At 37.7% G+C, this 10809-nt stretch overlaps 1 protein-coding gene across 2 annotated transcripts; it reads left to right on the top strand.

Moving 5' to 3' along the window:
• The first annotated feature begins 488 nt into the window (after positions 1 to 488).
• morn4 (MORN repeat containing 4) lies at positions 489 to 9737 on the top strand. 2 transcript variants are annotated; one of them, XM_047351550.1, is made up of 6 exons: positions 489 to 770; positions 1962 to 2035; positions 6458 to 6572; positions 6646 to 6755; positions 6850 to 6989; positions 7152 to 9737. In XM_047351550.1, the coding sequence occupies exons 1-6, from the start codon at positions 670 to 672 to the stop codon at positions 7152 to 7154; spliced, it is 543 nt and encodes a 180-aa protein (XP_047207506.1). In that variant the 5' UTR covers positions 489 to 669; the 3' UTR covers positions 7155 to 9737. The 2 variants fall into 2 exon arrangements, with proteins under 2 accessions (XP_047207506.1, XP_047207505.1); XM_047351549.1 differs by having other exon boundaries at positions 6850 to 9737.
• Positions 9738 to 10809: the final 1072 nt, after the last annotated feature.

Below are 10809 nucleotides of genomic sequence, written 5' to 3'. Positions count from 1 at the left end.
TTTTCCATCACCCCATCCCATCAAGCTACTCTTTTTCTTTCTAGTGTTGGTAGATATAGATTAGATAGATATATAGATAGATAGATAGATAGATAGATAGATAGATAGATAGATAGATAGATAGATAGATAGATAGATAGATAGATAGATAGATAGATAGATAGATAGATAGATAGATAGATAGATAGATAGATAGATAGATAGATAGATAGATAGATAGATAGATAGATAGATAGATAGATAGATAGATAGATAGATAGATAGATAGATAGATAGATAGATAGATAGATAGATAGATAGATAGATAGATAGATAGATAGATAGATAGACATTCTCCTCTACACACTGGTTGTGACAAGCACAGAAGAAATCAAGTAGTTAACAAATAATAGCGAAAACTCTTGACAGTATACACGTCTGTACTGCCAGCCTGTTAGCTGCTGCACCATCAGTGAATGTTGCTTTCAGTGACAGTCGGGACGCACGAGTTTTCGTACTATTGAAAGCAGAGACAAGGTAGCTATATACAACACACTATAAACTGAATCATTGTTGGATAAAGTATATAAAGACCTTAAGTTATTTCTATATTCTATATTATTCGCCTGTGTTTTTGAAAGAGATTTTGCAATTTCCCTCACGTTTTCGCAGCTTACGGGCAGTATATGAATGCGGCATCTGTTTTATCAGCCCGTGTTTTCATTTATTTGCGCCCCACCTGTCCTACACGGCGGTTTCCATGCTTCGGGGACGACAAGCTTTGAGGGAAGGTAAATAATGATATACCTTTAGGTGCCTACTCTGTTCCTCATACTGATGCGTAGCTATCGATATAGGTGCTGGTCAATTTGAATAGGCTCGGTTTTCAGTCAAGGCGACAGCATTTGCAGCAACATGTAGCTACGTGAGGGTTGCATTGATCGAAACATATTGACAGGTTTAGTTGGGTAGTGTTAATATTGCTTGGGAACGATTCAGTGTTTGTGGGATGAATTATTTATTTAATGGCGACCGCAAGGGTAAAATTACACTTGGCTGCCATTCTCCAAAGCAGCAAATTATTTTAAAAAGAAAATAATAACAATAATAAGCGGATTATGCAGTAATCTGTTTTATTAATATATGCAATTGCGCGTATATAGTTCCAGTCAATATTTGGGATATTGCCTCAGTGTGAGTGATCTACAAAAGACACATCCAACAGACAGTTGCAATAACAGGTGCCAAGGTGTCTTTATCCTTCAATATAAAGACTGCAGATCAATGTGGCATGCATTTTTAGGCTGATTTTCTGTTGACGCTTCTGTCCATAATGAAAAAATTAGCGAGTGCTCCTATAAAGTTGTCTTATATAGCTATATGACCATATATATATATATATATAGATATAAATCTATATCTATATATAGATATATATATATATATATATATACACACATATATATATATATATATATATATATGTGTGTGTGTGTTTGTGTGTGTGTGTTTCAAGACAGAATAAAGTTTTGAATTACACACAGACTGTGTTTTAAATAATCTCTGTTCGATCTAGAATAGTCTAGTTCAGATTTGTTGTTGTTTTAGATCTTGAAATTGAGACAGTCAACCACAGTACAGATTCCTTTAAAAAACAGGGAAAAGGCCTTTAGTTTAGCAAGAATTGAGATTACATCCATTGGATACCAGCTTCACTTTAATTGGCTAACCATCCACTGTTGTAATAATAATGATGATTTTTACAACCCCAATAACATATTGACTGGACACGACAAAAAGCTATAGAAAACACCTTTGTGTACCTTCCTTCCAGCAATATAACTGCATATAACTATGGTCAGTTTGAACTTTTGCGAAGAAACAGCAAGACTAATCTCATTATGATGATATTTCAGTAATCGATTGTGCACAACTAACCACTAGTTTATTTGTGAAGGATTGTATTTGTGCCTTTTAAATAGGAGCACCATGACTTTGACCAGAGGATCTTTTACCTATGCCAGTGGGGAGGAATACCACGGCGAGTGGAAAGATGGTGAGATAGTCCTGTTTCTCTTCTATACAGAAAACTCACAGTTTCTTGATAGATCAAACCTGCTATCTTAACCAAACTGAAACAAGACAGTCTGTTGTCTCAGAAGAAGAATGTTACTTAAAAAAATTATTTGAACAATAATAAAATCATATTTAAACCTCCTCTGTGTCACATCTATAGAACTGGGAAATGTGGTATTCTTTCCTTGAGACATTGGAGTTTTATTTTGCAATAAATAAACAGTTAATTGTCTTGTTTTTGATGCCATCTATTTAATCCAATGATGTCAAACTTAATCCTAGAAGGGACCAAAACCTTAAACAAGGACATTGTCACAGGATTGAAAAAGCTGGTAAAAGCTCATTGAAATGTTTTATTGCAGAATAAATGCAACAACAACAAAAAGGCAGAACAAAAAACACCAATGACAAAATTTAAACAAATACATGTTTGGTCTCTCCTTTTATGTCATATGCACCTAAGAAGACAGCAGGGGTTTCTTGGTTCCTCATTTCTTGATAGAGCAAGTTTCCTGCTGCATTAATGCATTACTTTTAGCTCTATACTGCTGTAGGAACAACTGTAAGAACAACTGTAGAAACGATGTGGTGGAAAATGTTGTAGTTTTGAAACGGTTACTTTCTAAAACCTTGGTATACGTTGACACTGGGAACTAAATTATGCTAGTGTCAAATTGACTTAAATGTCTTGCAGGTTTCAAATACAAAGAGCATGTGTTTTCTAAAACAGCTGAGATCCACTACAAGTAAAATTTTCATTTGACTTGTATTTTAGATATATTTCAGGAACATACTTTTTTAACTGTAAAAACACTCGACTAGCAATATGCAGCGTTTTCTGGCTCTTGTGGGCTTTTACAGTATTTTGTCATTTTTTTCACACTTAGGAAAGAAGATAACGATACGTATCTGTTGAAAGTCTCTCACATGCGCAAACACTTGCAGGTTCAAGCTATTTTTATAAATCCGAATTAGCTATCATTGGTCACCCCGAGTGTAAGCAAATCCTCTTTGCACCTAACTTTATAGATTGGGTTTCTTCAGGAGTTTGAAGAGAGTCCTCTAAGAGAAAATAAATCAGGCATAGCACTTGACACCCCATCCTTTTCATCTATTTGTGTTTTCAGCTCTAATTTTTCTGGGACTAGGAACTCCTATTATATATATTTATTTTTTGATTAGATTCAGCTTCCTCTTTTGATTTAATGTTGCACTTTTAGGCAAGTTGTAAATGATGGACTCTAGAAATTGTTACAAGATTCATCACTGAATTGTATTCAACTCAGTGGAAGTAAACTCCACGAGCTGTGTCCCAGCAGGGGTCCTACTGTGGAAATAAGTGCAAACATGGAGGATTAGACTGCTATAATTCCCACCTGCACAGGAAGCAGATGGGACTCCTAATTTACTTAGTAAACCTTTATCTCACAGTAGGTGGTAAAAGGTTGTTTAAATCCAAGAAATCAAATTACACATGCAATAAAAAGTTACCTTTCTTTATTGGAAACTTCTTTAATAAAAAAGCAAGTAAACATGTCTATTTAGACAAAACAAGTTCTACCTAAGTTCTACCTTCTATCCTAATATTACAACATTAGTACCAGGCATTACACTGGTAAAAGTATTCATGTATGTTTATGTAAGTATTCATATGTTCCAACCATAAATTTAAATGTGTTTTATGGAGATTTAATGTGATAACCGACATAAAATGGTGCATAATTGTAAAGTGGAAGAAAAAGGATACATATTTTTACAAATAAAAATCTGAAAAGTGTGCATTTGTATTTAGCCCATTTTTTCTGATACCACTAAATAAAGTTCTGTGCAGTCAACTGTCCTGTTTAGTAGTCACCTGTTTAATACTGTCCACTTGTGTGTAATTTCATCCAAGTATAAATGCAACTTTTCTGTGAAGGCTTTAGAGGTCATAGCAGCATCATAAAGACCAAAGAACTCAGCAGACCGGCCAGAGATAAAATTATAGAGAGGTTTACATTGATTTTAGGCAATATAATAACATCCAGATTTTTTAACGTCTCACAGGCCAATGTTCAGTCCATTATTTGCCCCGAGTAGGGCACAAGTGTATATTGACCAAGACATGGCCGTCCATTTAAACCTATACTCCAAGGAAGGAGACCATTAATCAGGGATGCATCAGGTCCATGGTAACTCTGGAGGAGCTGCAGAGATCCAGGGCTCAGGGAGAATCTGTTGACACATCTGCCATTAGTTTTTGCACCCCACAAATCTATTATTATTATAAGAAGGACAAGAAAAATTGAATTGTGAAAATAAAACTATGAGAAATCCCACTTGCAGTTCGATACAAGCAGTGAGCAGTGTAAGACATACAACTAACATGTCATCCCAACCTACCATTATCTAATCCACCTCATCCCAACCTACAGACAGAAACTAAGAACTTCCAAACCCAAGGTTCACACTGTTAAGAAGTGGCCTGAGGAATCAAAGCAGACGCTACAGGCCTGCTTTGAATGCACAGACTGGACTGTTTTTGAAACTTCAACCACTGACCTAAACCAACTAACTGATGTGGTGACATCATACATCAGTTTCTGTGAGGACATGTGTGTGCAGACCAAGACCTTCTGCACCTTTGGGAACAGCAAGCCATTTACTCCACACCTCAGGAATCTGCGCAGGGATAAGGAAGAAGCTCACAGCAGTGGAGATTGGGCGCGGTACAGGCAGGCCAGGAACAAACTAACAAAGGACATCAAAGCAACCAAGAGAAGCTAGTCTGGTCTGAGAAACCTGACTGCCTATAGGATCCCCTCCACCCATCCTGAACAGAGTCGTCTCCTGGCCAACTGTCTGAATGGCTTCTACTGCAGACATGACAAGAAGCCATTCACACCTCAAATCATCCCCTCCACATCCCATTCAAGAACAAATTTGACCTGTAAAACAACCAACCCCCGACCTTCAGATCCTCTGCCTGCATTAAAGATCTCTGAGGAAGATGTAAATAGGCTCTTTCAGCGCATGAAAACAAAGAAAGCTGGAGGACCTGATAACGTCTCCCCATCATGCCTGAAAGCCTGCGCACATCAACTTGCTACAATCTTCACAAGGATCTTCAACAAATCACTGGAGAAATGTGAGGTCCCCTCCTGCCTCAAACGATCCACCATCATCCCGGTTCCCAAGAAACCCACCATCGTAGGATTAAATGACTACAGGCCTGTAGCCCTGACATCTGTGATCATGAAATCCTTTGAGCGGCTGGTGTTGAAGCACCTGAAAGACATCACAACCCCCTGCTGGACCCCCTGCAGTTTGCTTACCGAGGAAACAGGTCGGCAGATGATGCTGTTAACTTAGGTCTACACTTCATCCTGCAACACCTCGACCACCCAGGGACGTACGCCAGGATCCTGTTTGTAGACTTCAGCTCGGCCTTCAACACCATCATACCAGACATCCTCCACCAGAAGCTCACCCAGCTCAACGTCCCAGCCTCCACCTGTCAGTGGATCAACAGCTTCCTGACGGACCGACAGCAGCAGGTGAGACTGGGGAGCATCTTCTCCCGATCCAGATCAATAAGTACTGGTGCCCCCCAGGGGTGTGTTCTATCCCCACTCCTCTTCTCCCTGTACACAAATGACTGCATCTCATCGGACTTGTCCGTGAAACTCCTTAACCAGCCGCCACAGAGACAGTTTCTTCCCCCACGCTGTTTCTCTGTTGAACATTCAATAGAGTACCAAACAACAGCATACAGATGTTGAAAATGCACCTTTTTATTATATATGTGTATATTGTACATTGTAAATTTGTATATTCTGTAATGCAAAAACAGAACAAAAGAGCAAAGTGTACCGGAGTCAAATTCCTTGTTTGTAAGTACAAACTTGGCAATAAAGCTGATTCTGATTCTGATTCTGATGTAGATACCAATATGTAGTCAGAGCTACAATAGAATGGTTTAGATTAGAACATATTTATGTGTGAGGATGGCCCAGTCAAAGTCTAATGCTAAATCCAATTTAGAACCTGTGGAGACTGTGAAGACTTAAGAAATTTGTGTTCACATTCATTTCTCCAACAAATTTGGCCTGGCTTTATTTGTGGATTTAACTGATACTGCCATGCAATTAAGAAATAGCCAAAAGACCTTTTGCTATTTGTGTCAAAAAGTGGTTCTATAAGTTGTTCACTCAAGAGGGTCTAAATCCATTTCCACCCACACTTTTCAGATTTGTATACCTTAAACCTAACAACTATGCTCTGCTTTGTGTTGGTCTTTAAATCCCGATAACATGTTGTAGTTGTAACAGTTAAATGTATGAACAATTATGCAAGGTCCTGGATTTTTTTTAAAAATTAATATCCGTTTTAGCCAGTAAGCTGTATGTGTTCATTATTTTAGGTCGGAGACATGGCCTTGGTCAGCTCAAATTTCAGGATGGAACATGCTACACTGGCCAGTTTGAGAACGGACTCTTCCACGGGTCTGGTGTGCTGCTTTTTACAGATGCATCCAGGTGTGTAGAGAACGCACAGTTAAATCCCCTTATAGGTTACATACACAACCAGCTCTAATTTCTACCATGACAGGTACGAAGGAGAATTTGCTCATGGAAAATTTCAAGGCTCAGGAGTCTTCAGTCGGTACGATGGCATGAAGTTTGAAGGAGAATTCAAAGATGGCCGTGTTGAGGGATATGGCAAGTGCATTACACCGCTGTGACAGTGTATCTTTTGGAACATCAATACTGTGTCCCTGCGTTTGGTTATGGTCTGATATGTTTTTGTCTATAGGGCTATTGACGTTCCCTGATGGAACTCATGGTGCTCCACGAAACGAGGGCTTGTTTCAAAACCACAAGCTGCAGAAGAGGGAGAAGTGTCCTGGAGTGGTGCAGCGTGCTCAGGCTTCAGCCTCCAGTGCTCACAGCATGGTACTATAACTTCCTTAAAATCTTAAAGGTGTTGGGAGTGGGTTTTCAGCACCTTCCAGATGGGCCTTAAGGGTGAACACTCCCAGTCACAACTTCTTTTTGTATGTTTTTTACCATTTCTTTTTTAAAATTTTCACTATTCTCATTTGTCCCCACTTACAGTGACTTAATGCAAAGGCAGTTCAACCTTTTTGAAATGATGAACTCCTTGAAGCACACCTTTAACTTGATGAGTAATGTAAGCAGGAAAAGCTGCTGTCTCACATATTAACATCCAACTCTAAAATGTGTCTGTTTTCTTCTGTAACTGATCATCTTGCTGCTGATAAAAAAAAAAAAAACTTTTTAAAAGATTTTTGTTTGGCACTAGTGGCCTTTATTGAACAGTAGACAGCTGACAGGAAAGAAGGTGCAGAGAGAAGGAGAAGACATGCATCAAATGTCCTGAGACGGGGAATCAAACCTAGGACAACCTTGTCGAGGACTATAGTCTCTGCACATGGTACACCTGCTCTAGCAACTGAGCCACCCATTGCCCCCCATAAATTACTTTTCCAAAAAATGCTGCTGTATGCTAGAGTAGCTTAAAATAAAATAAAATAAAATAAAATAAAGCCTCTCGGCTGCATGTAAAAGAAAGAATGTATATATTTAACTACTCACATTTGCCTTAAAGACATTTTTACACAATCACATGCTTGCAGGGTGTCAATAAAATAATCAAATGATGAACAGTATCCTCTCCTCACCTTCTCACTGCATGGTCTGCCCTGAGGTGTCTGTCAGCTTAATGCGTTTGAGGCCTGTTTTAGGATTGTTTTAGCTCACATCATTTGCAAGTCTTTGATAAATCCCCTACTCTCTGTAGAAATTATAGGGGATGAGGTTTTACTCTGATAAACATTTGAGAACACAATGCCTCAACATCTGTAAGACATGTTAGAATCAACCATTGCTAGTCAGAAGTTTCCAAACACTCATCCTCGGCCTGAATATGGGCAAGTATAATTGTACCACAATTTCAATGAATTTGAAAAACCAGAGTTTGCTGCACACATTTGAATTTATTGTGGGTTTTCTCTATTCCAATCTGAGTCAAAGTAATACAAACAGGCTCAAACATAGATATACCCCTAATGTATTGTTAAATGTATCCTAGCATGTTGCAGAGAAATCAAAAGGTATTTGTAGTCATCAACAAGCTTCTGGCACAATTGTGCCTGCATGTTTGACCTCTCCTCTTATTAAACATGGTAGAGTTTGTTACAATTGGGTGATTTTCTGGTAATGACTCTGCCTTCAGTTATAGTCCATGGATTTCCATAAAAAATTAACCTCCTTTATTAATTCCAAAACCAGTTTTGATTTTTATTTGGAATTATATTCTGGTTGGGACACCCAAATGTGCCCAATATTTGATATGAAGTTAAAAAATTTAAGATAGTCCTTCATTGTTCCACATTCTTTTTAAAGCTTACCACTACTTCTGGCAGTAAAACACCCCTACAGCATGATGCTACCACCACCATGATTGGCAGCTGGTATGGTGTTATTACGCTGCATGCAAATTGTCTTGGAAGTCAGAGCTCATAGCTGGGAATTACATCGCACACAAATTTAGAGAATTCAAGTTGTTAAAAACACAAAATAACATGCCTTGAAATCGGCCAGTTTAAATACACTGTACCATTTATTCCAAGAAATATCCATCCAGAGTTATGTCAAAGGTGTATTGATGGCTTAACAAGTGTTTAGTTTCTCTGCAGCTTGTTAAGAGACATTGATCCAAATATTAGTGGGGGTGTATGTATAATTTTGATCCTGTAGGGAAAACCCAAATTAAATTCAAACTTGCTCACCTAGTTCTTATTTTTAAAATTATTTGCAGTTGTGTGTTGAATCATCATTTCAACATGGAAAAATAATGGTTCTAATGTATCATTAGAAGCCCAAAAATGAATGTCATACACATTCTGATGGTGAGTGAATGCAAATTTCTCACCCGCACTTTATCTAAATGGAAATTTATGGACCTGAATAATTTGGGCAGCTACATAAAAAAATTATTTAAGAGGTACTTAATTCTACTGTATATGTTTTTCTGTGTGTGTAAGGTGTATAAATGTTAATTGTAGCCGACTATCAATGTTAACATTTTAAACTGTCCAAGGACTGGTGGAAAATTGTGTAACTGTGTTTTTAACATGTTTAATATTTAGACACATCATTTTTTACAGCTGATCACAGCTTTTATGTGTTAATTCTACTTGAATGTTTAATAGGCCTTACATCACATTAGTAGACATGGTTAAATCAAATCTTGCCTGCAAATCTTCAACCAAAGACAATCATGTGATGCAAGAAGTATGAAAGCTTGCTGCAACTGAAAAAAATGACCAGAAATAAAAAATCGGACTAGTTCGGGTATCATTACCACTATCGTGCAAATTTAAAATATGATGCATGTGTAAATGTTGCATTTGTTCACTTACCTCTGCCTAACAAACTGATCGCACAAAAGTCATGCTTCCATTTTAACCTGGAAACAAATGGTGCTTTAAAAGTGTGCCTGTCCACAGTTTAATTTGCCCAGGGGAAAAAAAATCTTGTTGCCATGGTTACCTTTTTGAGGATTCATGACTTATGTTGTTTGAGTGGTCTTTAAAAAAATCCTTCTGTTTTCCTGGAATTAGTCCAGCTATGTATCATAGAAGTGTGTTTAATAAAGGGTTGTATTGTAAAAAGAAACATGTTTTTTTATTGCACAGTGAGTTTTTGATGCTTTTTTAAAAAAAATAAGTCAACTTTTGGTTAGTGCTGTTTCAGGAGCTCTAGCACAGAAGAAGGTTAATGAGTTAGGTAACAAAGAAACCTCATTGCTTTATGGATAAACAGGTTCCTCTGGATTGCAAGACATTAAGAAAATGTCCCCATCCCCCTCACAACATCAGCACACAGTAGTATGCAGTTTAGACATCACAATAATGAAAGCAACAAACCTAAAAATGTCAATAGGAGCTAAGAAGCTTTTCTTCACTAATGTGTTGTTGGACCTCAGTTTTAGGATTAGGTAGACTAAAAGAACTATCTGATGCCTAACCCTCTACTGTAGGTGGTTTGTGTTTCCTCTGTCCCTGACAGTTACACTGTCCTGTCTGGAACAGGAAACGTCGTGTGGGGGCTGATGTGGGGCTGTATGACGTGTGCAAAATTTGCACACATCATACAGTCATGGTAGAAACAAATAATTTCTTTCAGTTACAAGTTATGACTTTTAGAATAATGTTGTTTGGTCAGATAAGACTAAACAAGAGATGTTTGACCATAATGCACAGTGCTTGGCAACAAACAAACACAGCTTATCAGCACAAATGCATCATATCAACTGTAAAACGTGGTGGTGGAGGGCTGAAGATTTGGGACTGTTCATCATCTAAAAGACACTGTAGAGGCTTGGGTCAATACACAGAACAACGATCCCAAAACACCAGCAAATCTACAGCAGAATGACTATCAATGAAAAAAATCAAAATCAAGACAATTTCTCTTGTGTAAAGTTCATACTAATCTCAAGGCAATACAATGCAATACAAAGTTTATTTGTATAGCACCTTTCAGCAACAAGACAATTCAAAGTGCTCTACATGATGAAAACATAAGAAATGGAAAAAATATATGAAATAGTACATTCCAGTGGCTTCAATAGATTCAATAGAAGCTTCAATAGATTCATAGTCACCTAGTGACATTGTAATGTAGAGCTGTGTGTCATCTGCATAGTTATGGTAACTTATCTTGTTGTTTGTTATGATCTGAGCTA

The sequence above is a fragment of the Girardinichthys multiradiatus genome, chromosome 22 (genome assembly GCF_021462225.1).
Source record: "Girardinichthys multiradiatus isolate DD_20200921_A chromosome 22, DD_fGirMul_XY1, whole genome shotgun sequence".
Taxonomy (NCBI): Eukaryota; Metazoa; Chordata; class Actinopteri; order Cyprinodontiformes; family Goodeidae; genus Girardinichthys; species Girardinichthys multiradiatus.
This window is presented reverse-complemented; position numbering and strand designations above follow the sequence as displayed.

Bases quoted from the DNA above. Each gene is read 5' to 3' on its own strand.
- morn4 (XM_047351549.1), top strand. From the start codon at position 670: ATGCGGCATCTGTTTTATCAGCCCGTGTTTTCATTTATTTGCGCCCCA. The intron at 771-1,961 runs GTAAATAATGAT...CCTTTTAAATAG, and splicing joins ACGACAAGCTTTGAGGGAAG to GAGCACCATGACTTTGACCA. The intron at 6,756-6,849 runs GCAAGTGCATTA...TTTTGTCTATAG, and splicing joins TGGCCGTGTTGAGGGATATG to GGCTATTGACGTTCCCTGAT.